The 26,758-nt window shown below is 40.9% G+C and overlaps 1 protein-coding gene across 1 annotated transcript; it reads left to right on the plus strand.

Moving 5' to 3' along the window:
* The first annotated feature begins 362 nt into the window (after positions 1 to 362).
* On the plus strand, positions 363 to 24,821 carry hbp1 (HMG-box transcription factor 1). The gene is made up of 11 exons (XM_056281644.1): positions 363 to 376; positions 1,667 to 1,847; positions 1,970 to 2,150; positions 6,930 to 7,050; positions 7,227 to 7,341; positions 7,767 to 7,882; positions 13,509 to 13,665; positions 19,954 to 20,098; positions 21,805 to 22,092; positions 23,154 to 23,295; positions 23,851 to 24,821. The coding sequence occupies exons 2-11, from the start codon at positions 1,706 to 1,708 to the stop codon at positions 23,866 to 23,868; spliced, it is 1,425 nt and encodes a 474-aa protein (XP_056137619.1). The 5' UTR covers positions 363 to 376; positions 1,667 to 1,705; the 3' UTR covers positions 23,869 to 24,821.
* Positions 24,822 to 26,758: the final 1,937 nt, after the last annotated feature.

Genomic DNA, 26,758 nt, shown 5'->3' on the forward strand with positions numbered 1-26,758 from the left:
CAGCACTCGCACAAAAGGAGTGAATCCAGAACTAACAAGAAGAAAAGCAAGAAGAAAATGATTCGAACATGACGATGAAGGGAGTTGTTTTCTCTCTCCAGCTGATACCAAGTAGATTAGAAAAACATAACAGCGTATTGTTCGTGTTTTTGCCAATCAGCTGTTACTGGATATTAACAGACATTTACTTTGGGCCAATGAAAACGTGATCAACAAACTAAGCCGCGCCCTCTACAGTTTTATGGGCGATAGGCACCAATAGAAACGACGGATTCTCGCTATTGACGTTTCCGTTCGCCAATAGGAGGCCTTGTTGCGAAGCGTTCGTTCCCACCTCTCGAGCGAATGCCAGAGTTACTTGATGGCGACAGGTTTGGTGAGTGGAAGTTTTGTCTGCCCGATTTCAAAGAAACAAACGTTTTAAACTCATTTTATCAGCCGGAACCACGCGTTACTTGTTTGCGCAGCTAAATGATCGCGTCGTGCCGGGGTTGTCATAAGTTTATTCGGTGTCGAAATGGCAGATCGCGTTTGACATTTTTTTTCTCCCCCCCCCCCCCCCCAATCGGACGTTTTGTTTTGGTTGTATCGAGCCGTCAGACAACAGTTTGTATTTTCGATCAAGATGTCCGAAGGTCAACATTTTCTTCGCCTCAAATGAACGTTTGGAAAGCCTGGTCGATACGTCTTTGTCCCATTCATTTTGAACAGGGCACAGAGGGTTGCGTCATGCCTCAACTTGTTGACATTCTTTTGTTTACAGTGTAGGAGGCTTTGCGCTCCAATGAAGACACGGGGGGTTTGGGGCGGGGGGGGGGGGGGGGGAGTATGCTCGCGCACTAAACGTATTTATGGACGCAGCAAAAATGACGTGTAAAATAATTTTTTTATGGATGTGCAAAATAACGAGCACAATAAGCCTATAAATAGGACCCTAGTGCGGTTTCTATCATCGGAGACAGTTCTCGTCTGTTTGACAAGATTTGCGGCACGAACACATAGTTGGTTATGTGAGCACCAACAGTGGCATTCACTGCTCCTTGAGAAGTGATGCATTTTCTATTCTTGTGCTCGTATTTCTCATGTTTTGGGTACTGTTTTTCCTCTTTACCTTGCATACCGTCGAAGGAAATCCAGCATTACGAAGGCTGCCGTACTGTTTATTTTCATATCCGTGTGTTTTCTGTCGAAGCCCCGACACACGACTTTTAATCGGTATCATGTAATCGATCACTTCTGTTACGCAGTTATGAATGAATGAGCTATGGTGCGCATGCGCGAAGTCCTTTAAGTTTATAAACAAGGCCCGCACGCAATGGATCACATGACTAGCCTGTCAGAGGTTTTGCTGTGTGGCTTCAGAGACAAAGGGTTCCCTGAAAGAGTGCTCTTCACCATACTACACTGATCTTGCGTAATACCGCTAGATGAATTTATGAATGGTCAAAAAGGTGTTTTTTATTGGAACGTTTGACAATTTAAGGGTTTCTGTTGTCATACTCTTACAAAACCGTCATGTTACCATCAAAACATTCAAGCATGCTCATTTCAAGTTCATTGATACAATTTAAGATATGGGCCTGTTTTATGCTCAGGCCACATTGTCACCTTGAATTAGTTTCACTTTTTGCATGAAAGGTGATATTTGTCCACATTGTTTCAACAGTCAGGTCAGCTGGCGTGGCATAAAGTGATGTAGAAGTATATGAAAAAAAGAAAACGAACTGATCTGGAGCCTGTGAAGAAAGTCAAGAAGCAACAGAGCACTACAGGGATGGACAGCACCTTTGATCTGCTCAAGTGTAATGAAGACCTCCCTGCTTCACCTGGCTGCAACATGGACTATGGTACCTGATGACCTTTACAATAATATGTCAACAATATGTTTCATTCCATAGCCAAGAAGACAAGATTTTCACACATTTATAAACCCCCAATACCCCCTTACTCCCTCCCATTCCTTCCCCAGATGACATGCCAGAGCTGCAGGAGGTGGAGGAGGACCAGAGGTCTCCTGAGTTGTTCCCAGTAGGTGCTGGCGTGTCCCACCAGGAGCTCAGCTCTTCCCCCAACACCAATTGGCTTACTGAGCTGGCCAACATTGCCACCAGCCCTCAGAGCCCGCTCCTCATGGATGCCCCTCATCAGAGGTTAGTGGATGTGTACTGCAGAATCCAGATAATTATCTGTATTCATAAAGAGTAATAGTAACAACAACAATAATAATAGTAATTGGAGACCATAAATTGTCTAAAGGTGTGAATGGTGTATGAGTGATTTTGTGTGTATGCTTTGTGATGGACTGTCAACCTATTAAAGTTGTGTCCTTGCCTTCCACTCAGTGCATGATGGAATAGGCTCCACCTCCCCTAAATTTGATTAAGCAGGGGTAGTAAATGAATGAATGTATTGAATGATGATAATAATAGTAATAATAATAATAATAGTAACCCCAAATCAGAAAAAGTTGGAATGGTACGTTAAATTAAGATTAAACCTAAAAACAGTGATTTGTAAATTAACTTTGACCTGTATTAAATTGAAAACAATACAACAGTACATTATTTGATGTTTTACCTCATAAATTTTATTGTTTTTTTCCCAAAATAAACACTTATTTCAATTTTGATTCTTGCAACATATTTCAAAAATGTTGGGACAGTAAAAGTGATTTGAGTGGTCGGTAGACTAGAAAAGCGCTATATAAAATGCATCCCACTTACCATTTACCACTTTGTAATCTTGCCATTCCTTTTCACAACACTTAAAAGACCTTTAGGGACTGAAGCCACCAAGTGATGAAGCATTTCAGGTATAATTTTGTCCCATTCTTCCTGCAAACAAATCTTAAGGTGTGCAGCAGTACAGGGTCTTCATTAGCGTATTTTGTGTTTCAAAATAGGCCACACATTCTTTATTGGGGACAGGTCGGGAGTACAGGCATACCAGTCCAGCACCACATCTTCCGCAGCTATGCCTTTTGTAGTGTGTGCAGAATGTGGTTTTGTATTGTCTTCTTGAAATATGCATAGGCATCCCTAGAAAAGATGTCATCTTGAAGGCAGCATATGTTACTCTGAAATCTCTATGTACTTTTCAGCATTAATGGTGCCATCACAATATAATTTAAGTTTGCCAAGGGTAAAGGTAACTTGGACTCAAAGCTCAGCGTTTTCGATTTTACTGATTTCACCGAAAAATACCCAGATTTTTAAACTGATTTTCACCCGGATTTTATGTTTCCACGGATCCAAAAGTTGTTCCTGTTTGTGTGAGGTTATGTAACAGTGTCCTCTTGTGGCAAAATTCGGCATGCTGGATGGCTTTGAAAAATAAAAACCGAAAACGCTGAGCATTGCTTACACTTCTGTGGCACAACCTCATACCATGACAGACGCTGGCTTTTGGACTTGTTGCTGGTAATAGTCTGGATGGTCCATTTCTTCTTTGGTTTTGAGAAGATGGCATCTATTTCTTCCAAAAAAAGACCTGAAATACTGATTCATCTGACCACAGTACACATTTCCACGGTGTGATGGTCCATCCCAGATGCCTCTGATCCCAGAGAAGTCAATGGTGCTTCTGGACATGGTTAACGTAATAGCAATGATAATAAACTTTATTTATACAGCGCTTTCAAAACCATGTTACAAGGTGCTTTACTATACAAGATAAAATAGTACACACAGTTAAGATAAAAAACAAAAACAAAACAAAAAAAAAGCATAAGACCTGATCTGCTTTACAGAACAAGGTAAACAGTCAGGATAAAGATCACAAGAACATAAGCAAAACATAGAACACTGAACCTGATAAAACAAAGTTTATAATTAAAACAAGTGAAATAAAAGTGTGTCATGTGCATAACAGTGAAAATTAATATTATGATCACAGATAATCTGACTCAAGGGAAGCATGTAAATGGAAAATAATATTGGACCGAGAACTGACCCCTGGGGAACACCACATGCAAAGGGGGGATGGGGGTGAGGCATCCCATTACAACAGAGAAAGATCTGTCGGATAGGTAAGATCGGAACCAGGCAAGAGCAGTGTCAGGTCAAGTCAAGTCAATTTTACTTGTATAGCCAAATATCACAAATTACAAATTTGCCTCAATGGGCTTAACAGCAACACAACATCCTGTCCTTAGATCCTCTCATCGGATAAAGAACAACTCCCTAAAAAAACCCTTTAACAGAAGAAACCTCAGCGAAAGCAACAGAGAAGGGATCTCTCCCCCAAGACAGATAACGTGCAATGGATGTTGTGTTTACACAGTTTACACAATTCAACATTGAAAGAGGATAAACAGAATTATAATGGACTTATAAAATTTATGAAGAATATGATGCGCAGGATGCCAAGCAGTGTCCAGAGCCACCGGAACAGTCCATGACCCAAGCCATGCGACCAGCATCATCATGTAAAAAAAATTATATGTATTTATAAGATATATATAAAAAGAAAATGTGATGAGGGGAATGCCAGGCAGCCTTCAAGTGGCGACCACCATCACCACGGAGACCTGGGAGGAGAACCAACTGCACGTGCACACAAGGGAGACTCACATGACACCATTCACACACAGAAAAAGAGAAAGGAGGAGACATCATTCAGAGAGAGAGAGAGAGAGAAAATACATGTGAGAAGAGAACAGTTTGTAATAATCATTAGTCATAATCAGTTAAGTCATCAATTAGTCATAATCTATATGCTGTAATCTTGTCGGCAGAACAGTGGTTGGTAAATTCATTGAGACAGAAAACCAACCCGCTATGCAGTACAAGTTGTGAAGCACTCAACTTAAGGTATAAGCTATAGTGTCCTTAATGCTCACATAGTTTTCCAGGCAATTTAAAAGGATGTCATGATCAACTGTATCAAAAGCGGAACTCAAGTCTAGCAGGATTAAAATTTAACAAGCACCAGAGTCAGCAGCAAGCAGTAAGTCATTAAGAGCAATATACTGTACGAGATTCTGAGAAAGCTGTTTAATGCCCTGTGTGTTTGGCTGCAGTCCATCTGATTTATACAGGTCATGTCTGGTCCAGAAACAGTCAAAGTTGCTAATAAAACCCTGTGTAGCTGCAGTGCAGAAGGTTTTTAGGCATTAATGCAAGACAGCTGAAATGTCAGGGCTTTTTGAAAGACCAAAAAAAATGTAGGTTTTGCCCAGGCTCTGGATTGTGATTGCAAGAGACTCTAATCGATCATGGAGTTTGATTTATTGGTTATTCATAATGTCATTTTGTGCCCACATGGAAAATTAGAATATGAGCTGAGGGGTGATCTGTGAGCACTGTAGACAGTTCAATCATGTCTGCAACTTTGCCACCAGAGAGACAGTAGGTGATAGCGCCTGGGAGTTCAACAGATCTTACGATGGAGTCACCAATAATAAGGATTTCAGGTTGCCTGGCTTAATTTTGGCACAGTAAAGTTTTAACTGGCATTTGTGTTGTCATGCTTGACAAAGGTTTGCCAAAGTAATCCAGAGCCCATGTGGTTATATTGCTTATAGATGAATGATAGCTCTTTGGCGAAACATTTGGCGAAATAAAAAATGTTGTACATACAGTACTAATTACTAAGTACCAAGACACAGAACATCACTGCAGACTCGTCGTTGGACATACATATCTAAAGACCATTTGAAATGCGATCTCAAGCATTGGCACAATTTCTGTTGGTATTTTGGTAGTATTTGAATGAAGACTTGTGGACATAAGGATGTTGATTGATTTCAAATATTTTGGAAAATATAGCGTGACAGACTTGTGAATTAACCACAGGTTGCAGTGAAGTAAACTTTGTCACACAATAGTGGACATGCTGAAAAAATGTCAGCTCTGTAGGACGTACGGGGGATTTTCTTTAATTTTTTGAAGTTTGGAATGTGAAATGTCTAGAGGTTTAGATTCGTTGTAATAAGCCACACCCAGTTTGATCAGTCGTTACCAAATTTTATGCATTAACCGAGTCATGACCCAAGATCGTGTAAACCGAATTTCGTACAAATCCATGCAGCTGATTGCGAGACATAAACTTTTTGCATTTGTGGCGCCCCCTAGAGGTTAAGCATAATGCACTGTAATATGTAAGCTTAGTGAAAACTCTTGAACACGTTTCTCAAATAACAGGTTGAGATCTAAATGCATTCATTAAATATTGCAAACTTATTAATATTAGCTATTTTGATAAATTAGGATTGGCTTGTATAATGAAAGCCTATAGAATATCAAAAACCCGAAAAATTAACTTTTTCCAGCTTTGTCCTGAAATATCGTGTACCAAATTTGGTGATGATTTCTCAAAATTTGTATGAGGAGTAGCGAAAAAACAGATTTGGACAAAATTCAAAATGGCAGCAACTCTTTGTAGGCTCAAATGGGCATGTCTTATATCTTTAGATTTTTCTCAACCCACAGAATCCAGGGAAAAAAAATTGTTTCTGAGCCTTAAAGGTCAAACGTTATAGGCCAAATCATAAAGTTTGTTGTTATAGCGCCACATTTGGCCAATAGGCATATATATAATTTTTTTTTTTGTCTGAGTAGTGAGATTTTCAACCTACCTGCCAAGTTTGGGAACTGTAGCTGTTACAGTTTCTGAGCTCTAGATACTTGTAGGGCGGGAGAAAAGCAATGATAACCCTAACAGATGCAATAGGATTCCAGCCGCATCGCTTCTTGGTCCCTTAATAATAATAAAAGCATTTTTCTGTTGTTTGTATTGATGCTCAGACATGTAATCCATGTAGTAGGAGCAACACAAGCTTACATGCAGTGCAAGAGGACAGTGCAGTTGACTATAAAATATACAACGGTGCATTAATAGACACTTGGATCTGCTGGTTTACACACACACACACTGTTGTCTTTCTATGTTCATAGTTTTTTTATCCTTGTACTCTTTTTTCCCCCCAGATCATCTCCTGTCCACATCTTTGGCACCAGTAATAGTTTACATTCCTATGCCCGGCCTCCTTTAGCCAGCAGTGCGCCCAATCCATCAAGAGGTCACCTCAGGGAGCGCAGACGTGTCAGGGTAACCTTTGACCTCAAGACTGATCTGATTACTGATTGCCTAAAGACTTACCTATAGACTGTATCTAATAAACCAAATGTAATGACATTCAAATGTTGTTTACATACATACTCAGTAAGTTACATAGATTTGTGTCAGTCTCCTTTCTAATTTTTTTTTCTTAACGTCTTAAACAGGCCAGCAGTGAATCTGAGTCCGGAGTTTTTTCTATCTCCTCGTCATTCTCAGATGATGAAGATATGGCCTGGTCTCATTCTTGGCCCTCAACGGCATGGCATTGCTTCCTTAAAGGTGTGTATATATTTAGCCATGCACTCACATACTTATGCAATTTTACACAATTCGTGTACTAGTGCTTAAACACACACATACACACAATTTTTCTAACAATTTTTATGTGTAACAATATGGCAATAATCATTACTTTTGCCTGAGCTGCTCTACAGATAATATGGTGACAACAACCTGCCACTGACAAAGTTTGTGCTGCTAAATATTGTGTACACAATTTCTAAAAAAATAACCATCCCCTCAAGAAATTCAACCATTCAGAAGATGCCTGAAATTAATGGGCATATTGCCCTCTGGTGTTTAAATACCAGCATGACAGTTATTGATATTTAGTGGTATGACGGCTAAAGATAAACATCCATTATCAGTTGTGTGTTCAGGTTCTGCTTGTCCTGGATTATTTATGTTGTTATCTTTATCTTCAGGCACACGACTGCGCTTCCATCGTGGTCCTAATGTGGAGTGGCAGGATGCCGATGATCTTGGAGACTCTGAGGATGACTCGGATGATGAAACCATGATGCTGGCCTCCTCTCTGAAGGTATCCATCACAGAGTGATTTTGGTGTCACAATATATCTTGAAGTAATTGCCCCCTATCACCACTGTCGTTTGCTCTTGTTATGGAACCCCTGGCTGTGTTGTATATACTGTACATTGTACGTATACTGGTACACTCTGTCATGACCATCTACCTCAGACATGTATATAAGTAACCTGCGAACACCTATTTCAGCATCTCTGATATATTCTCTGCACCATTGCACTTTATTGCCATTTATTTTGCCTGTATATAATCAATCCTTGTGTATATATCTGAAGATTGTTGTGTTGTTATTCTGTGTTAACACTAGAACGACTAAGGCTGTCATTTTGACGGTTTTGGATTTTCAAAGTTTAATAACTTTGTGGGGGGGAAAAAAAGATACAGTTCTGCCGCTCCCTGAGTGCTCCTAAAATTGCATATATTTGCATTAAAATGGGTTTTAGATCAATTGCACAAAAAAAGTTACATATGATAAGATCTACCTAAAACGACCATGAGCTGTCAAAAAGACAGCTCATAATTTGCGCATGATCATGCGCGTCATGTCACTATCTATGACGTGTGTTGGTTGCATCATTTCCTTCACGAAGTTCATTGCTTTGTCCTAGCAACACACTTAGTTCTCCAGCGTAGAATAATAGTCTAAACTTGCGTTGCAGTATTTATAGGCGGACAGCGGCGATTTTAAATTGTTTGAAAAATAGTATTAAAGTTGTTAAAATGTTAATTTTGGTGTCAGTTGTTTCTTAACAGACATACTAATATATACAGTGCATTAATATCTCAATTGGGTATTTATCTTGACAGAACATAGAGTTTAAAAACCGTGGGCGGTCATTTTGAAGGGCCATGGTTGTTCTAGTAGTTTTTAAGTTCCGGTCGTTGTTTGGGACTGTTTCAATTGCTACTTTCTGTTCTTTTTTTAAATTTCACGTTTTATAGGCCTTGTTACATTTGTTAGATTAGCAATATGTTTTTCCCTTTTTGTTTTTCAAGTAATATTTTCTCTTTTTTCAATTTTGCTATTCAAATTCGGTCATGTCTCTATGAAGTTTAAATTGTTTAAAAATAGTATTATAGTTGTTAAAATGTTAATTTTGGTGTCAGTTGTTTCTAAATAGACGTACTAATATATGCAATGCATTAATATCTCAATTGGGTATTTATCTTGACAGAACATAGAGTTTAAAAACCTTGGTCTGTCATTTTGACGGCCCATGGTCATTCTAGTAGTTTTTAAGTTCCGGTCAGTTATTAAATTTTTTTTTTTACATTTCACGTTTTATAAGCCTTGTTACGTTTGTTAGATTAGCAATATGTGTTTTCCGTTTGACGGCCCATGGTCGTTTTAGGTAGGAGTGAAATCCCAGTCGTTCTAGTGTTAAGTACACTGTGAGATCCATGAAGCTGGAGTCAAATTCCCTGTGTGTGCAAACTTACATGGCCAATAAACCTGATTCTGATTCTGATCTGACGCTATCAGACGTAGTGAAAAAAATAACTGGTATAAAAACAAAGAAAAGTATGCACAAAATTGTCTTGTATGCTGATGATGTTGTGCTGTTTGTAACCAGCCAAAGCACTTCTCTGCCAAAACTTATTAATTAACATATTTAGCAGTTTTTCAGGTTATAAGATTAATTTTGGTAAGTCAGTGGCCCTAATGATAATAATAATAATAATTTTATTTATATAGCACTTTTCTAAAACAATGTTACAAAGTGCTTCACAAAAAACAAAACAAAAACAGACAAGGCAAAAATAAGAGTAAGACCAAATAAGAGTAAAAATAAAAAAAGAATAAATAAAAACAAATATTAAACATTTGTAAAAGATTTCCTAAAAAGAAAAGTTTTAAGACGAGATTTAAAAGAAGCTAGAGACTTGGTTTGTCTTAGTTCAACAGGAAGAGGGTTCCATAGTGTGAGGGCTCTAACAGTAAAAGCCTGATCACCCTTTGTAACAAACCGAGACCTGGGAATAACCAGCAGGGCTCCATCTGCAGATTTTAATGGATTTTATGGTCGAGGGGGCATATACCAGGTCAATAAATAACAAATGTATGAAGGAGCAAGACCATTTAAAGCCTTAAAAGTGAGCAATACAATTTTAAAATCAATTCAAAATATAACAGGGAGCCAGTGTAGGGAGGCAAGCACAGGAGTGATATGGTCATGCCTCTTTGTCTTGGTAATGAGCCAAGCAGCGGCATTTTGTCTCACTGCAGACGGTGGAAGGAGCCCTTGCTGATACCAGAATAAAGTGCATTACAATAGCCAAGCAGAGAATAGATAAAAGCATGTACAGCTTTTTGCAGATTGGTGCAATTGATAAGAATTACCTATTTTTGGAGATAAGCTTGAGCTGGAGAAAGCATGACTGAACAACATGTTTGATTTGATTATCAAAACTGAGTTTAGCGTCGAATATTACCTAAGATTCCTAGCAGCTTGCTTAAGACTACCTGACAGACCACCAAGATTAGTAACAAAAGGGCTGATGGAATTTTTGGGACCGAACAGAATGACATCAGACTTGTCATTAAATTTGAGAAACTCTTTGGACATCCAGGATGTCAGAAGCAAGTTGTGAGATTTGCTAGGGCACTAGGATCTTTGGGTTTTATTGGCATGTGTAACTGAGTGTCGTCAGCATAAAAATGGTAGAGCACATCGTCCTTTTGATTGACCTGGGCAAAGGACAGCATGTATATAGAAAAGAGAAGGGGCCAAGAACTGAGCCTTGAGGGACACCACAACTCCACTGAGCCACCAAGGGGGTAGAGTTACCCAGAACAACAGAGAAAGATCTGTTGGTGAGGTAAGAGTGTAATAAACGTAGGCTGCTTAAGAGAGGGTAATCAAAACGTTCCATTTCAGTTCAACAGAGATGGTTACAAATACCTTGGTATTTTTAATCCCTTGTGAGCTGACGCAATTAACAAAGCATAATATAGCACCAGTCATAGCAAAGATCAAAAATGATTTACAGAGATGGTCTGGTCTTCATCGCTCAATGATTGGAAGGATCGCATTAATAAAAACAATGTATTACCGAGGATATTGTATCCTATTTAAATGTTGCTAACAGATATTCCAATAAAATAGTTTAGCAAACTGCATAACTATTAATCTAAATTCATATGGGATAATAAAAGACCAAGATTTAAATTAGTAAAACTGCAGCTTCCCATATCTAAAGGAGGTCACTCTGTACCTAAATTTAGGTTCTATCACTGGGCTTCTCAAATGAGACATATGTATGTTACACTGGATGAAAGAGGATTCTAAAACAATATTTATAGATTTAGAAATGATAGGGTGTGGATCACTGTTGCCATCTGATTTACCATTTATAAGAGAACCAGCTTACATCCTTTGATACAAGACAATGTTGTGGTTAAAAGCATTTTAAGCACTTGGTACAAAATGTGTAATTATTATGGGATGATGGGATCCTTATCTTATCTTACACCATTGGTAAATGACCCTCACTTCCCTCCCTCTTGCATAGTCACTGGATTAAAGAGATGGCAGGAAGTGGGGATAATCAATATAAAGGATTTGTTTGATGGATTGGTAATGAAATCATTCGCTCAGTTGAGGACAGAGCATGGATCAGAAAAAGTGCAATTTTTTAGATACTTGCAAATGAGGAGTTTTGTTCATTCTGTTCCCCACTATAGAGGGAAGGTTGAGATTAGTTTTCCTGAAAAATTACTGGTCAAAAACTGCATTTCTCTAAATAAAAAGACATTAAGTTATTTGTACGGGGAAATTGTAAACTGGAAGAAGATTAATACCAACATCAGTAGGTGTTCCTGGGAATTAGAATTTGGGACTATGATAAGTAAAGACAAATGGAAAACAATTTTATTAAATGCAAAAAAGAAATTGCTCAAAGTATGATTTCTCATGAAATGCAATTAAAGATCCCTCATTTAATTTTTAACATGTGCCTGCACATTGTTTTTGATGACAATATATTGAATTGAATTGAATTCATAAACTGCATGTTACTCAAGTATGATCTTAGATCCAAGTATGATCCTGATTGTACTATAATCTGTCCTGGATCGCCACCTTGCCGTGGTGGAGAAGCCTGCATGTACTAATGATCCCAAGAGCTATGCCGTCCAGAGCTTGGCTCCTGGCAGGGTCACCCAAGGCAGAGGTTCCAGACGAAGTGCAATCCAACAAAGACCTCAACGGCAGAACTGGCGGAAGATGTCTCCAGGTCACAACGGTAGTGAAGGCGGATTAATGCCTCAACTGAGGGTGGTCTCCAATCGTCTTGATTCTCCATGCCATTGGACTCTGGCCACCCCTTGCCAAGGACCATGTGGTGGCTGCAGGCACATCGGCCACGCCACGTAAAAAGCTGTCACACGCAGGCGTCCTCACGTTATACAGCTAGCTCCAGGATTGGCCTCTATGCCCACCTGAGGACCCAGAGGAGGATGGTCATACTCAATCCCAAGTGACCGCTGATCTGTCCAAAATTTAATATTGGCAAAGCTACATATTTCTATGCTCTTTGGGCATGCCCAAATATTGTAGTATTTTGGGAACATGTTAAAAGGAAAATTGATGGTTCACTCGGATGCAAGTCAACATTAAACCCAGGCATCTGTATTTTAGGATTAGATGATATAGCAAAGCATGCTGTTAAGTATGACTATATATTAAGAATTTGTTGGTATGCTGCAAGGTTATGTATTCTTCAAAGGTGGATTGGTGATAAATCTCCTAATGTTTCACTTTGGTTTGAAAAATTCCTGAATTTGATTTCACTTGAAAGGTTCTCATGCACAACTAAAAACAGATTGGACCAATTCCTGCATACCTGGCAACAGTCTCAATTAGTATCGAAGATGAATTACAAATTAGGCTTCAGAAGTACATGAATATATCAATAACGATTTGTGATTACTGAGTATGTATGTATGTAAGATTTATCTTGTAGATCTAAAATTGTGTGACTTTCAAGATATGTATTATAGGACTGCTTCTCGAGAGTGTGAGTGTTTGTGTTCGTATGTACGTATGCTAGTGTGTGAGAGAATGTAGGCTCATGTTGGATATCTTGTACACCTGAATTATTTCTAGCTTTGTATTTCCTGTTAGGTGTCATCTGTATTTTGTACGCGTTTGTCTCCTTCAGGACATAAGTGGATTAGGATACTGTATATGATCAAAACCTAATTAGAAGAGGAAATGGTGTACATATCTGTATTCTTTGTTTAAAGTTACTTTTTGATTTTGCAAAAGTGTACAATTTATTATGCAAAAACTAATAAGAATATTGAACAAGAAGTAATTCCTAAACTGGGGTTCATTGTTATTGACTTAAGAGATCTACTTTTGCCTCTGCCCCTGTTTTACATAATTTCTGGTTGTTAGTAAATGGATATTTGCTAATGAATAAAAACACATTACCTTCACAATGCCTAACATTTGTTCTCTCACACAAGTTATACATCCTTTCAGGAAAAAAAAAACTTGTCATAAGTAATACAATATATACGTACCATCAGGAGAAGTAACTTGGGGACTAATACTTTGAGGACTTTGGTTTGGTACGATTGGCGGATGCTTATTTTTCTTAATGTTTGTTTTCAGAGCTATGGTTCAGAGGGGTTGAAGTTGGTGGCCCATGAGGAGGCCGTGTCTTTCAGCCAGGCAGTTCTCAAACTCACCTTTGACCCTGGCTCAATCGATGATGGCCCTCTGACAGCTGAATGCCGATTGGATCATCCATTCTTTGTAAAAAACAAGGGTAAAATACATTTTACATATGAAAATACTTTTCATCACTGCTAAGAAATAAGTGAACAAGACCAGTCAAAACCTAGGTATATGGCTGGACCGTGAATGGTCAATATTCGAAATGTTGGCCAATTTGTTACAGGGATAGTCAGTGCAGTGTATATAATGTGAGTTCCTGGATATTAAATGTTCATTTGCAATTTTCTGTTGTGGTCACAGTAATATTTGTTGCTTAAGTGTACTGAAGTAGTATATCATATGACTTGGTTAAGCTATGTTCGATTAAAAAAAAGGCTATAAAATGCAAGAACAATACTTTCCACTCATATCTTGAGATGTTTGATTTGAAAGAGAGCCACATTTAATTGTAGATATACTTGTTCTAATTATCTGTTAACGTTTCCACCACTTTCGTCAGTTTCTATCTGCAGATGTCTCTCGTTTTAGTCTGTTTACCTTGGTCTGAATCAGTGGATGAGTTGCAACTTCTTTGCATTTTTCCTTTGATTTGGTTTAGTTTCACATGGCAAAATTTCAAGCAAACCAAAATGTATCAACAAAAAGCCATTTGGGAGTTGTCATTCTGTCCATTGGCCAGAAATCTTGTTGGGTTGGCGGGCAGGGAATGGAGAGTTTTTTTTTTTTCCCGGGATAGCTATCCAAAATGGACAATAGGCAGAATTGGCATTTTTTCATAATTAATTTGGCCCATTTACCAAGCCAAAATAAGCAAGCAGACTGGCACATTTAGAGAACAATGTCTTGCTTCACGTTAGGTGAAGAAAAGGTCTGAAGTTGCGTTAACAAAGCTCATCCTCAGCCCATAATGCACAGTGCAGCTGGCAACGGGGGGCAGTTTAATCCAAAAAATGCACAATGCTTCCTGCAGTTGGGTCGGATCTAGGTTGGACCACATTCATACCACAAATGAACCGTCCCAGAGCTCATTTGTAACAGGACCAAGACCACTTCTTCAACAAGGTCTCGGTACAGTTGTTTTGGTCCGCACCTGAGTGCGATTGCTGTTCACAACTGCCCAAACGAACCGTACCAAGGGGGTAAACGCCCCAGGGTTTGATTAAAATGGACCAGACAGCTCAGGTGTGAAACCACCCTAAGACTCACTCTGTATTGACAGGTGACTTCACTAAGAGTGGATTGCAGCCACTGATAACGCCATGAAATGCGCATCACTTGCAACCGCTACCTGCCCCGTCTCAAGGTTCGAGTCACAAATGATATTGTGCTGATGATATTACAGCACAAACACACCCATATAGTTTTGCAGTTCAGTGCAATTTTGCCCTTGTCTTGTGTCTGATTCCAATTATCCATATGGCCAAATATAAATGGTGGCTTTGCAGCAAGAATACAGTAGGCAGGTTCAATGCCATCCTTGATGTCATCAACGAGGCTGAACTTGGCTTCTTATTCAACAGCTACTTATTTGAATTTTCTATTCCACCTTAAAACTGACGTTATGAAGGGTCCGCGGTGGCGTAGCGGTCTAAGCGTCGGCTTGGTGTCGATGCAGTTGCCCACTGGGGACTGGGGTTCGCGCCCCGGTCTCGTCAGATCCGACTATGGCCGGACTCGATGAAGCAGCAATCATTGGCAACGCTGTCTTCGGGAGGGGGGCGGAGTCGGCTTGTGTTCGTCATGTGAATGCGTCTCTGTGTGTGTCGGAAAAACAGTGGTTCGGCTTGGATTCGCCTTGTCACGAAAGTGGGGAGGCGCTTTCCTTCGAGACTGCCGGCCGGAGAGATGCAGTTGGCGAACGCATGCAATACGAGGGTGGGTGTTTGAATTAAAATAGGGATCAATTGGCCACTAAATTGGGAGAAAAAAGGGGAAAATCAGAAATAAATTTATAAAAAAAAAAAAAAAAACTGACGTTATGTTACCTATGGACGGCTCTGTTTAATCTCTCATCTCATCATCAGCCGCTTCTCCGGGGTCGGGTCGCAGTGGCAGCAAGCTAAGTAGGGCACTCCAGATGTCCCTCTCCCCAGCAACGCCCTCTAGCTCCTCCTGGAGGGATCCCAAGGCATTCTGTGGCCAGATTGAACATGTAGTCACTCCAGCAAGTTCTGGGTCTACCCCGGGGTCTCCCCCCTGTTGAATGTGCTCAGAAAACCTCCAAAGGAAGACGCCTAGGAGGCATCCTAATCAGATGCCCAAACCACCTCAACTGGCTCCTTTCAACATGAAGGAGCAGCGGCTCTACTTCGAGCTCCCTCTGGATGTCCAGGCCCCTCACCCTGTCTCTAAGGCTGAGCCCAAACACCCTACGGAGCAAACTCATTTCAGCTGTTTGTATCCGTGATCTCACCCTTTCAGTCACTACCCAAGGCTCATGACCACAGGTGAGGGTTGGAACGAAGATTGAATGGTAAATTAAGAGCTTTGCCTTCCGGCTCAGCTCCTTCTTCACCACAACGGTCCAGTACAATTTCCGCGTTACTGCTGATGCCACTGCAATCCGCATGTCAATCTCTCACTTCATCCTCCCCTCACTCATGAACAAGACCCCGAGATACTTGAAATCCTTCACTTGAGGCAACAACTCATCCCCAACCCGAATGCTCTGTTTAGTCATTTTTCAAAAGACTGTTCTATAAGAATACAGTAAACATCCTTGGTCCTCGATCAAAATAAGCTGTGTGATTACACTTTCTGCTTAATTGCCATACCATAGTTCTTCCTCTATAATATCAAAAAAGTCTCAACAATCTGACACTGTGGTGTCACACTATATAAATGAGCATCAAACTGCTCAATTATAACGTTTAGGCATGCAGGGGAACAGTCAGAAGACCAGCTTAGGAGGATCGAAAGGTGCGGGAGGGGATCTACTCCTGGAGGAGTTCAGAGAGGTAAATTGGGGGGAGGGGTGCTATGGAGGGCTTTAAAGGTGAACAGAAGGATCTTTAATCTTTAATAATTCAACGGTGAGTCAGTGAGGCCGGATTAGAGTGGAGTGATTCGGTCACTAGACTGAGTCTGAATGATGAGTCAAGCAGGCGAACTTCGGTTGAGTTGGGGTCAATTGAGTAAATAAGTGGGGATGCCGCCGAAAACAGAATTTCAGTAGTCAATCCGGGATGTGAAAAGAGCATGGACGAGGACTTGAGTGGAGGATGGCATAGGGCTGGGCGAAGTCTGAAAATGTTGCCAAGATGAAAAAATGCACTGTAGGTGATGCTTTTGATGTGAGGTTTTGTCCAAAATAACACCAAGACTCTTGACATGGGTGGAGAGTGCAACAGAGAAACCATCAATTGTGATGTTGAAGTTAGCTTATTTGGACAGGGTAGATTTGGAGCTGATGAGCAAAACCTCTGTTTTTTTTTACAATGAGTTTCAGGAAATTTTTAGTCATCCAAGTCGTGATGTCTTGGAGGCAGCTGGTTAAGGAGGGGGGAGGGAAAGTAGAGGTGACTTTGGTCAACAGGTAGAAATGCATGTCATCGGCATAGCAGTGGAAATGAACGCCATGGTGACAGAGGATGTTGCCAAGGGGAAGAAGGTTATGACTATAATCACACATTCCATGTTCAGAGGGTCATAATAAAATGGTGCTACAGCGAAATGTCTTAAAATTCGGGATTTTGGTAGTCAGTTATAGTACAGAGTGTTACAACATAGTGTCAGATTTATAAGACTTTTTGATATTGAGGAGGGAGAGCCATGGTAATTAAGCAGAAAGTGCAGTTACACTGCATTATGGCCATATAATCACACATGTCATTTTTGGAGGGTCCTAATAAAAAATACTACGGTAAAATTTAGTTTAATTCAGGATTTTGGTAGGCAGCTATACACAGTTTGACGCCATAGTGTCAGATTGTTGAGACTTTTTGATATTAAGGAGGGAGAACCATGGTAATTAAGCAGAAAGTGCAATCATATTGCATTATGACTGTATAATCACATGCCATGTTCAGAAGGTTCTGATAAAAGTGCGACAGTAAAATATTATATAGTTCAGGATTATGGCAATCAGTTATACAGAGTGTGACACCACAGGGTCAGATTGTTGAGACTTGTTGATATTAAGGGGGAATAACCATTAGTAGTTAAGCAGAAAGTGCAATTACACTACATTAAGACCATGTAATCACACATGCTATGTTCAGAGGGTCCTAATAAAAACGCTACAATAAAATATTGTACTATTCAGGATTTTGTTAGTCAGCTATACAGAGTGCAACAGCATGGTGTCAGATTGTTGAGACGTTTTGATATTAAGGAGGGGGAACCATAGTAATTAAGCAGAAATAGCAACCACACTACATGATGATGGGATGATCACACATGTCATTTTCAGAGGTACTTAATAAAGAAATGCTAGAGTAAAATTTCTTAAAATTCAGGATTTATTTTGGTAGTCAGTTATAGAGAGTGGGACACCACAGTGTCAGATTGTTGAGACTTTTTGATATTAAGGAGGGAGAACCATGGTAATTAAGCAGAAAGTGCCATCACACTGTGTTATGACAGTATAATACCACATGCCATCTTCAAAGGGTCTTAATAAAGAAATGTCACAGTAAAATTTCTTAATACTCAGCATTTTAGTAGTCAGTTATACAGAGCACAACACCACAGTTTCAGATTGTTGATACTTTTTGATATTTAGGAAGAAGAACCACGGTAAGTAAGCAGAAAGTGCAATCACGTTATTTGATCATTTAATTATAGTCTAACATGCCATGTTTTGTTATTCTGTGTTTTTTAGTATATATTTCCACATTCTGAAATACAGTCCATGCAAAAATGCAGACTGAACAGTCATTGTTTATTTCATTTTTTCTTTTGATTGAGGACCAAGGACGTTCACTGTTTTCTTATAGAATAGTCTTTAGAAAAACTAAACAGAGCCCCTTATAGGTGACATAATGTCACTTTTTTTCTTTCTCCTTTTTCTCCCCAATTGTATCCGGCCAATTACCCCATTCTTCTGAATCGTCCCAGTCGCTGCTCCACCCCCTCTGCTGATCCGGGGAGGGCTGCAGACTACCACATGCCTCCTCCGATACATGTGGAGTCGCCAGCCACTTCTTTTCAGCTGACAGTGAGGAGTTTACCAGGGGGACGTAGCGTGTGGGAGGATCACGCTATTCCCCCCAGTTCCCCTTTCCCCCTGAACAGGCGCCCTGACCGACCAGAGGAGGCACTAGTGCAGCGACCAGGACACATACCCACATCCAGCTTCCCATCCAAAAACACGGCCAGTTATGTGTGTAGGGATGCCCGACCAAGCTGGAGGTAACATGGGGATACCAACCGGCGATCCCCGTGTTGGTAGGCAACGGAATAGACCACCATGCCACCCGGACAGCCCCTATAATGTCACTTTTAAGGTGGAATGGAAAATTCGAATAAGAAACCAAGTTCAGCCTCGTATGTCATCAAGTATCGCAAGAATTGTTTGACCTGGCAGCTGGTATCTGCGAATGATTTCGGTCTCAGTTAAATCAAAATTTGATCTTCTGCTGCGAAATATCCACTCACGAGCACACTGGCATGATGATGCCTTCACCTGGCTACAATCACTGTTGTCATCATCACTGGAAAGTCTGGGCATCACTTACCACCAACTCTCTGAAGATACTAATAATTTTCACTCTAAATGCGTGTGGCTGTTAGCGCTGGTGTTTCGCAATGAGGCTCATTTGCATAGAAAGGGGCCAATTTTGCACCAAATGTATGCATACTACCTAAAAACATGCAAATAGTACCGGAGCACCGATACAGGATTTGCTTGGCAGCACAGAGGTGCATTTCACCTTTTGTGGGTGCTTTGTCAGGGTGGTAGTTTTTTGGGGTGCTTTAACTCTACACTCTCCCTTGTGCCTCTCAGCACTCAGCCGACCACTCATGTAACCTCAGTGATGTTGCTGGTCACCTGATCTATCGTGTCAAACTGACCACTTAGTGAGTCACTGTAACATGATCACTCAGTCAGTCACGCTAACATAGTCAGTTAGTCAGTCAGTGAGTCAGGGACATTCATGTTTTTAGGGCTGGCCCGCCGGCCGGTCTAGCCAAAAACTAGGGTTGTACATTAACTTTGCTATAGATAATGTAAACTTTGCTGATTAACCTTAAGAGATGCTAAAAGAACACAACAGCAATCTGCAGAGCAATCCCTGAAAATAAAGCAAATGTAGCTGACAGAAACATTTTGCCTAAAGTTTTCTGTGTTATACTAATGTTGAGCATTTAGTATAAAAATTTTTTTGAACTTAACCCATCTCTATTTGTTTTTTTTTGTTGTTTTTTTTTAATCTAGGATGGGCCTCCTTTTACCCGAGCCTTACCGTGGTACACCATGGGATACCTTGCTATGAAATGCAGGTGGGCGACCTGTGTCTTCCACCGAATCACCCAGATGCCATTAACTGTGATGACTCTGTCGTTTTTGACACTTTCAGGAGGTATGGTACTACAATGAGTTTGATCTTGTACTGTGTACTAAGTCTGCTGGATCCAAAATTAGATATTTATTGATGACAAAACATGTCCTGTTTGATTGTGCATTTATGCAGTTCCTCAACTTTCTTGTAGAACAGAAGGAGACTGGGCTTTTCCTTAAACAATAGATAAGTGATTAATAAGTGCAGGGTCGGGAAGGTTACTTTACAAATGTTTTCTGTTACAATTACACATTACTTGTTGAAAAATGTATTCAGTAACTTACTCTAAGTATACTTTCAGTTGCTTGTGGATTATCTCAATGCCAAATATGAAAACAAGACAAAAGAAAAGATATCAATAACGTGACTTTTACTTAAGTGCATTGTTGTAAGACAACAATGTAACCTTAGAAAAGGCAATGGGGATACCAAGCTTTTAAGCATCAAAACTTGAGGAAAAAAGACAAACAGACAATGCTGTTTTAGTGTAACAATAGATTAAAGGTACCCACTGGGGGGAATAGCGTGGTCCTCCCACGCGCTACGTCCCCCTGGCGAAACTCCTCACTGTCAGGTGAAAAGAAGCGGCTGGTGACTCCACATGTATGGGAGGAGGCATGTGGTAATCTGCAGCCCTCCCCGGGTTGGCAGAGGGGGTGGAGCAGCGACTGGGACGGCTCGGAAGAGTGGGGTAATTGGCCAGATACAATTGGGGAGAAAAAGGGGGGAAAATCCAAAAAAACAAAAACAAGCAGCACTTTATCAGATAGCATAAAATCAAACAAAGCAGGGATATACAATAATAAGTTAATATATGTATAAAATGATCATCTGCACAAAGCTCAATGTGGGTGTTACCATTAAAATCCGGATCAGACTGATTGAATATGCCACTTTGAAACGGTGTGTTTTGAGATGGGATTTCAAGGTGAAAAGCGATTGTGAATGTCTTGCGAGAGGGGGTTCCAGAGGCAGGGGGCAGAACGACTTAGGGCTGCAGACCCCATGGTAGTCCAGCGGGCAGATGATGTAGTGAGCTGGATGGCAGAAGAGCATCTGAGAATAACTGGAGGTTGTGTGGATATGAAGGAGTTTGGAAAGATGCAAAGGTGCTATGTTATTTACAACAAACCACCTGAGGCAATGGTGTGATTAGTCAGCATTTGACAGGGAAGCTATGTGGAGCGACCTGTTGTAGAACAAATGCTAGAAGAAAGATGTTTGAAAATGTTATGCCAAAATAGATATTACATATTTACTCCATTTTAGTTGAAGTAATTTGTGTTTATCTCCTAGAGTGAATGCAGACACTTGGAAATGGTCTAGTGTTAAGCAATAAATCAGGACAGGTCGTAATAAAGTAGTGTTTTTTAGACATATGCATTTGGACCAAGCATCACAGTTTACACTATAATGATAGAAAACGCCTCTGGTGGAAACTTGGATAGATGGTGGTATTGCAGTGAAATGAAAAATAAAGGTATCAGTATCCGCTGAAATGACCATGGAAAGGATCAGTTATTGGGTATTGCCAAAATTTCTTAGAATTTAATATTCTACACTATCATTTAGAGGACCTTTGTATGCTTTAAATGTGACTTACCGCTAACAGTAAGTGTTTTAGAGCCGACCACATTAAACTGAGGGAGTGTGGACTGACAGAGACTAATAGATGAGATTTGAACCAGCATTCAATTATTTTCCTCTCCACCCTTCTTCTCTTCCAGTTATGACTTCACCCCATTGGACTCCTCTGCAGTGTATGTTCTTAGCAGCATGGCTCGTCAGCGCAGGACCTCCCAGTCCAGTGGGGGCGCTGTTAGCCCGGACTGTGATAAACTGGAGCGCTCCAGCTCTCCCCAATCCTCTAGCAGCAAATCAAACAGGAGCCACACCTCAGGGACAGTCAGCGGTGCCACGCAAACGAAATGCAAGCGGCCAATGAACGCCTTCATGCTCTTTGCTAAGAAATACAGAGTGGAGTACACCCAGATGTATCCTGGGAAGGATAATAGGTACATAATCTTCTTGTGATCTGACTTTTTTAGCTTTGGTTCTGAATGGATCCGCTGGTATGTAATGACTTTACCAAGAGTGAACTGTATCTACCCCTGCACAGTACACAGAAACAGATCAGAACAGGTAGCAGGTTGGTTGGAGGTGGATACGCAGCAGCCAAGCATGCAAAAATAGCAGCAGCCACAGAAGCATGTCAATGAGCACCACAAACCTTGGGAGTTTCTTGACTAAAATAGCTCCGCCCCCTTTTAGCAGGGTTGACTGTGATTGGTGCATGGTGAAAACATGCCTGAGGCTGACCAAGTCAGCCATCAACAAGAAATTCCTTACTGAAATTGCAGAGCTCGTTTCTCTGCCTTTGGCAAATGGATGACCCTTCGCTGTCCTACCAGCCTGTACTGTGACATTCTCCTCATTGGTTGATGACATGCTCAGTTGTCAACCAGCTGATAGCAGTTACAGTTTGCAGAAATTAAGAACGTGGGCTGGGGGTGTCACAGGGGGGGTACTAAGTCAGTTTTGTAGGAAAAAGAAAGGGTCTCTTTGTGCAAAATGTTGCAGTGTGAAATGAACAGTTAGCTCCAAGGCCCGGGGCCAGAAACTGGTTTCAAACATCACTGAAATGTCAAGTGGGGTTTAACACAGAGAACATGCTTCTTGAAAGCTCTTAGGCCCCAGGGATGAGGATGGAAGCAGCATTGTAGCTTTCTTGGAATAACACACACAGTACCATTTGCATTATGCAAATAGAGAGTCTCTGGGTTATTCTCTCTGTTGTAACACAGCACATTTGTGGCTGTGTTGGGGGCCTTAGCCTTGAAGTTAGAGAAGCAAGGTTATTATTTAAAGTTCACTAGGTTGATTCCTGTAAAATGCTGTTAAAGATCATCAAGTAATGCTTCCCTGCTTCAACAGTAGGAGTCACGGTGCCCTCTTGTAAGGCACATCACCCCAAACTACTGCAGTTGAGCTATTTGGCCGGCAACAAAGGAACTATGCATCATTGCTTAACAGGGAGTGAAATTATCAATATTCTTACTGTCACTGTTTACCGCAGAGCCATTAGCGTGATCCTGGGTGACAGGTGGAAGAAGATGAAAAGCGAGGAGAGGAGGATGTACACCATGGAGGCCAAAGCACTGGCTGAGGAACAGAAGAGGTTGAATCCAGACTGCTGGAAACGCAAAAGAACCAACTCAGTAAGGAGCAAACGACACTGACCGCTGTCCTCCTAATGTCTCTCCTCCCATCTGGCAATGTTCATGTTCTAATGTCTTCCCCTCGTGTACTAAAATATTTGCCAAACAATTTAAATGCTTTTTTTCAGTATCTGTCTGCCAAAATGATCAGTTGAGCCCCTCACTGAAATTCTCTGACATAAAGTCAGTTACTAAAGATTAGAAAGCTGCCCATCCTATGGTCTCACTTATGTAGATGTTAACTGTCACATTAAGATGACATCACAGCCATGGATAATGGTGCAAAGACAGAAACAATAGAAACATCGGTAACACACGGCCCATCCAAAAACACAGAAATGACAACCTTCTCGTTTTTTTCTCTAGTAGGTCAAAGTGTCTATTTACATTGTTTGGTTTATATAGACGATATTTGAAACTGCACTGAGATGCTATTTGTTGGGTGATCAGAGCTGATCTCTTCCACATGTTGGTGACCTACTAAATACCCTCTTGTTCTTGGTAGAAAACAAAAAGGATAAGATGATTTCCCCCCCTCTGTTTGTGCTGTCACAGGGTTCCCAGCAGACCTAGATAATCCCCCACAATCCCCAAGTGCTGGTGGTTGATGTGGAGAGGTGCCGGACAGAGTCTGAACGACCGCTTGATGCCTCCTTGCTCTCCTTGTATTCACAAGACTTTAACTGTGACGCTGAATTCATTTGCTTTTTTTATAACCTTGAAACATTATAGAGTCAAAACCATTAAGAAGAAAACAATAATTATGAGCTACATACAAAACATGTAATCTAGTAAACAGTGCTTATATTTTTCATATATCTTTTTTATGTCAGAAATGCCTTATTCCTCTGAAAAAAAAAATCGAATCTGCTCATTTATTTCAGGTTTATTTCATATGACTAAGGATTGAAACGTGACCCTGTGGTGCTATGCTCAGACTAGTGTGAGCAGTAAACGACAAGTGTCTATTTATAATTGTAAAAATGGGGAATTTTAGATAAACTTTTTTTCTCAACTGCTCATATTGATTATATTTGTACAAGTCAATATATTGTACAGATCGGTAACCCTTTCATACGTTTTTTAATACAGAATAAATAATCAGCTGAAGAACTAGGGCCAATAGTTTTCGACATCGCCCTCCTTGAGGCCATTGTGCATGCTAGCCCAACCACCTGGCCATATAATGAGGTGGATGCTGTCACATAGTCGTGGTTTATACTCAGTCTCAAAGCAATTCAGGGTCAGGCCTTCACTGTAAGTGTTTCATTTCTCTTGCACTTTATATAAATATGTAATCTAATCTTATACAGCCATTGTATACTAGTAGAAACCATTTGTATAATACGACATCTATCTGATCAGATCGTCGACAGACACGATCGTGGCCAAATGGCCATGTTCCGCTTTGCAGGTTGTTATTGCATTGATAATGCTTTGTTGATAATGTACAGGTTCACACAGCCCCACCAACCTCTTGCACAAAATATCCTTGTATTATATTATAAATAAATTTCTAAACTTGCATCTTAGTCAGTTGTGTGGTCTTTTTTTTTTTGCACATTGTTGCCTGCCTGTGCCATTACTTGTAGTTGCTCGGCTACGGGTTTGAATCCGCTTTTAGCCAGTTTATCATTTGCCTAATAGACATGGCCTCTCCTTTGCTCTGAAGAGCTATTTGTCCTGAGGTGACACTCTAAAAGCTAGCACATCACCCATTTCCCTCAGATCTCTCTGGCTCGTGTCGTCTTCTGTTATTGCTGATCCAAGTGTTCAACTTAAAAAAGAGGCCTACAGTTACCGTGGCAACAACATGTTCCTTCTTTTCCCTCTCTTTTGCTCTTACACATCAAAACCGTTACACATGGATAAACTAATGTCAGCACCCAAGCAGCACTTTCACATGGGTTCTTCCCTTCTTGTCAGAATAAAGGGACTTTGAAGGTTTTAATTAAGTCATTGAATGATTTTGGCACCCTGGCCTATCTGCGGAAGATGAAAAAGGAGATGAAGATGGAAAAAACAAATCATCACAAGCTTTTAACTTGGGGCCGTGTCTCTAAGCGGAAATTGCATCATCACAGGATCATGAAGATAATCAAAACTCTCATTGATATATTATGATCGGCTGTAAAAGTAAAGGATGTCCACGTTAAATGACCCTGCTGTCAGGTACATACAGGTTATCTACATCGATCACTCAGTTACTGGAAAAACTGAATTCAGTTGCTCCATTTTCAGCCCACATTTATTCTGCCATGTATTCTGCAGAGGGCGCTCAGACGCCAGGTTTCTTCATTGTTCAATGTGCAGTGTCCCTACTATAACGTAATAATTCCTCATCTCATTCCTTCTTCTCCCTTTGAGTAAGATAGTCTATACAAGGCTAATGTAGAAATGATGCTTAAGACACTATATTTGTAGGGGAATATACAGTGGTAGTTTGGTACTAAATCTCTGTTAAACTCACTGGTAGTACAGTGTGAAATATGAGCGGAAAATAGCACAAGAAATACATTCCCTGAAAGGAATGCAGATTTGATGATTGACCGACACTGACACGTCATTGTTTTCATGTTTAAAGACACCCAAGGGCCCTGTTTTCTCTCTGTGAGGAGAAAATAACTAGTCCGAATGGAGGGGATTCAAACCACTGCATGCCTCATGAAATAAAACTGATCAACACCCTCCAACTCTTTCAAGCATAGCAGTCTAATTATAGTATATCCACAACAGGAAACTAGAAAATGATGTGTAGAGTTAAATACTTTATGGAGAACAGATTTGAGAAATGGCCAGTTGGGTCTAATTGTGCCTTTGATTCCCTGGTGACCAGATGTGTAGCTTTGGGTGGGCCTAGGTGGGCCTTGGCCCCACCCACTTGGCACCCGGGCCCACCCAATTGTGGAGAGCCACATGGAACTGACCGGCTTGTAGAGGGTTGTATGGCTCTAAGGAGTTAAGAGTTCACCAGGCGAAATGACGTTGCAGATCACTGACGTTGAATATCCAGCCTAGCCAATGTTAAAAGGGCTTGCCATATGTTGCATTGCCTCTGGATGGCGGCGCGAATTCACTCTCGCGCCGGCCTCACCCAGTACCGGTGTGGGAAGATGGCGGCGCAAATTCACATGTGCGGCGGCCTCACCCAGTGCCGTCGGTGCAGTGTCTTTGTCCACGTCTACATTTTTGTCTTCCGCTTGTTGGCTGGGAGAGCTGGCGCTGCGTCGACTGCGAGAGCTTGGTCTGCTGCACTGTGGGCCCGGGGACCGCGGCCTTACCTGGTGCTGCACGCGAGGAGGTAACAACGAGGGCGGCCTGACAGGACGCGGGAGTGGGGCAGGCTAAGCTAACTGCTAGCCCATGCAGACCGGCAGTTCCGATAACATCGAGGGCGGTCGGGCAGCAGCCTCGCCTGGCGTTTACTGGTGTTTTTGACGTCGTCGTGTGGAGTGCGGGGAGG

The sequence above is a fragment of the Lampris incognitus genome, chromosome 6 (assembly GCF_029633865.1).
Source record: "Lampris incognitus isolate fLamInc1 chromosome 6, fLamInc1.hap2, whole genome shotgun sequence".
NCBI classification, from domain to species: Eukaryota; Metazoa; Chordata; class Actinopteri; order Lampriformes; family Lampridae; genus Lampris; species Lampris incognitus.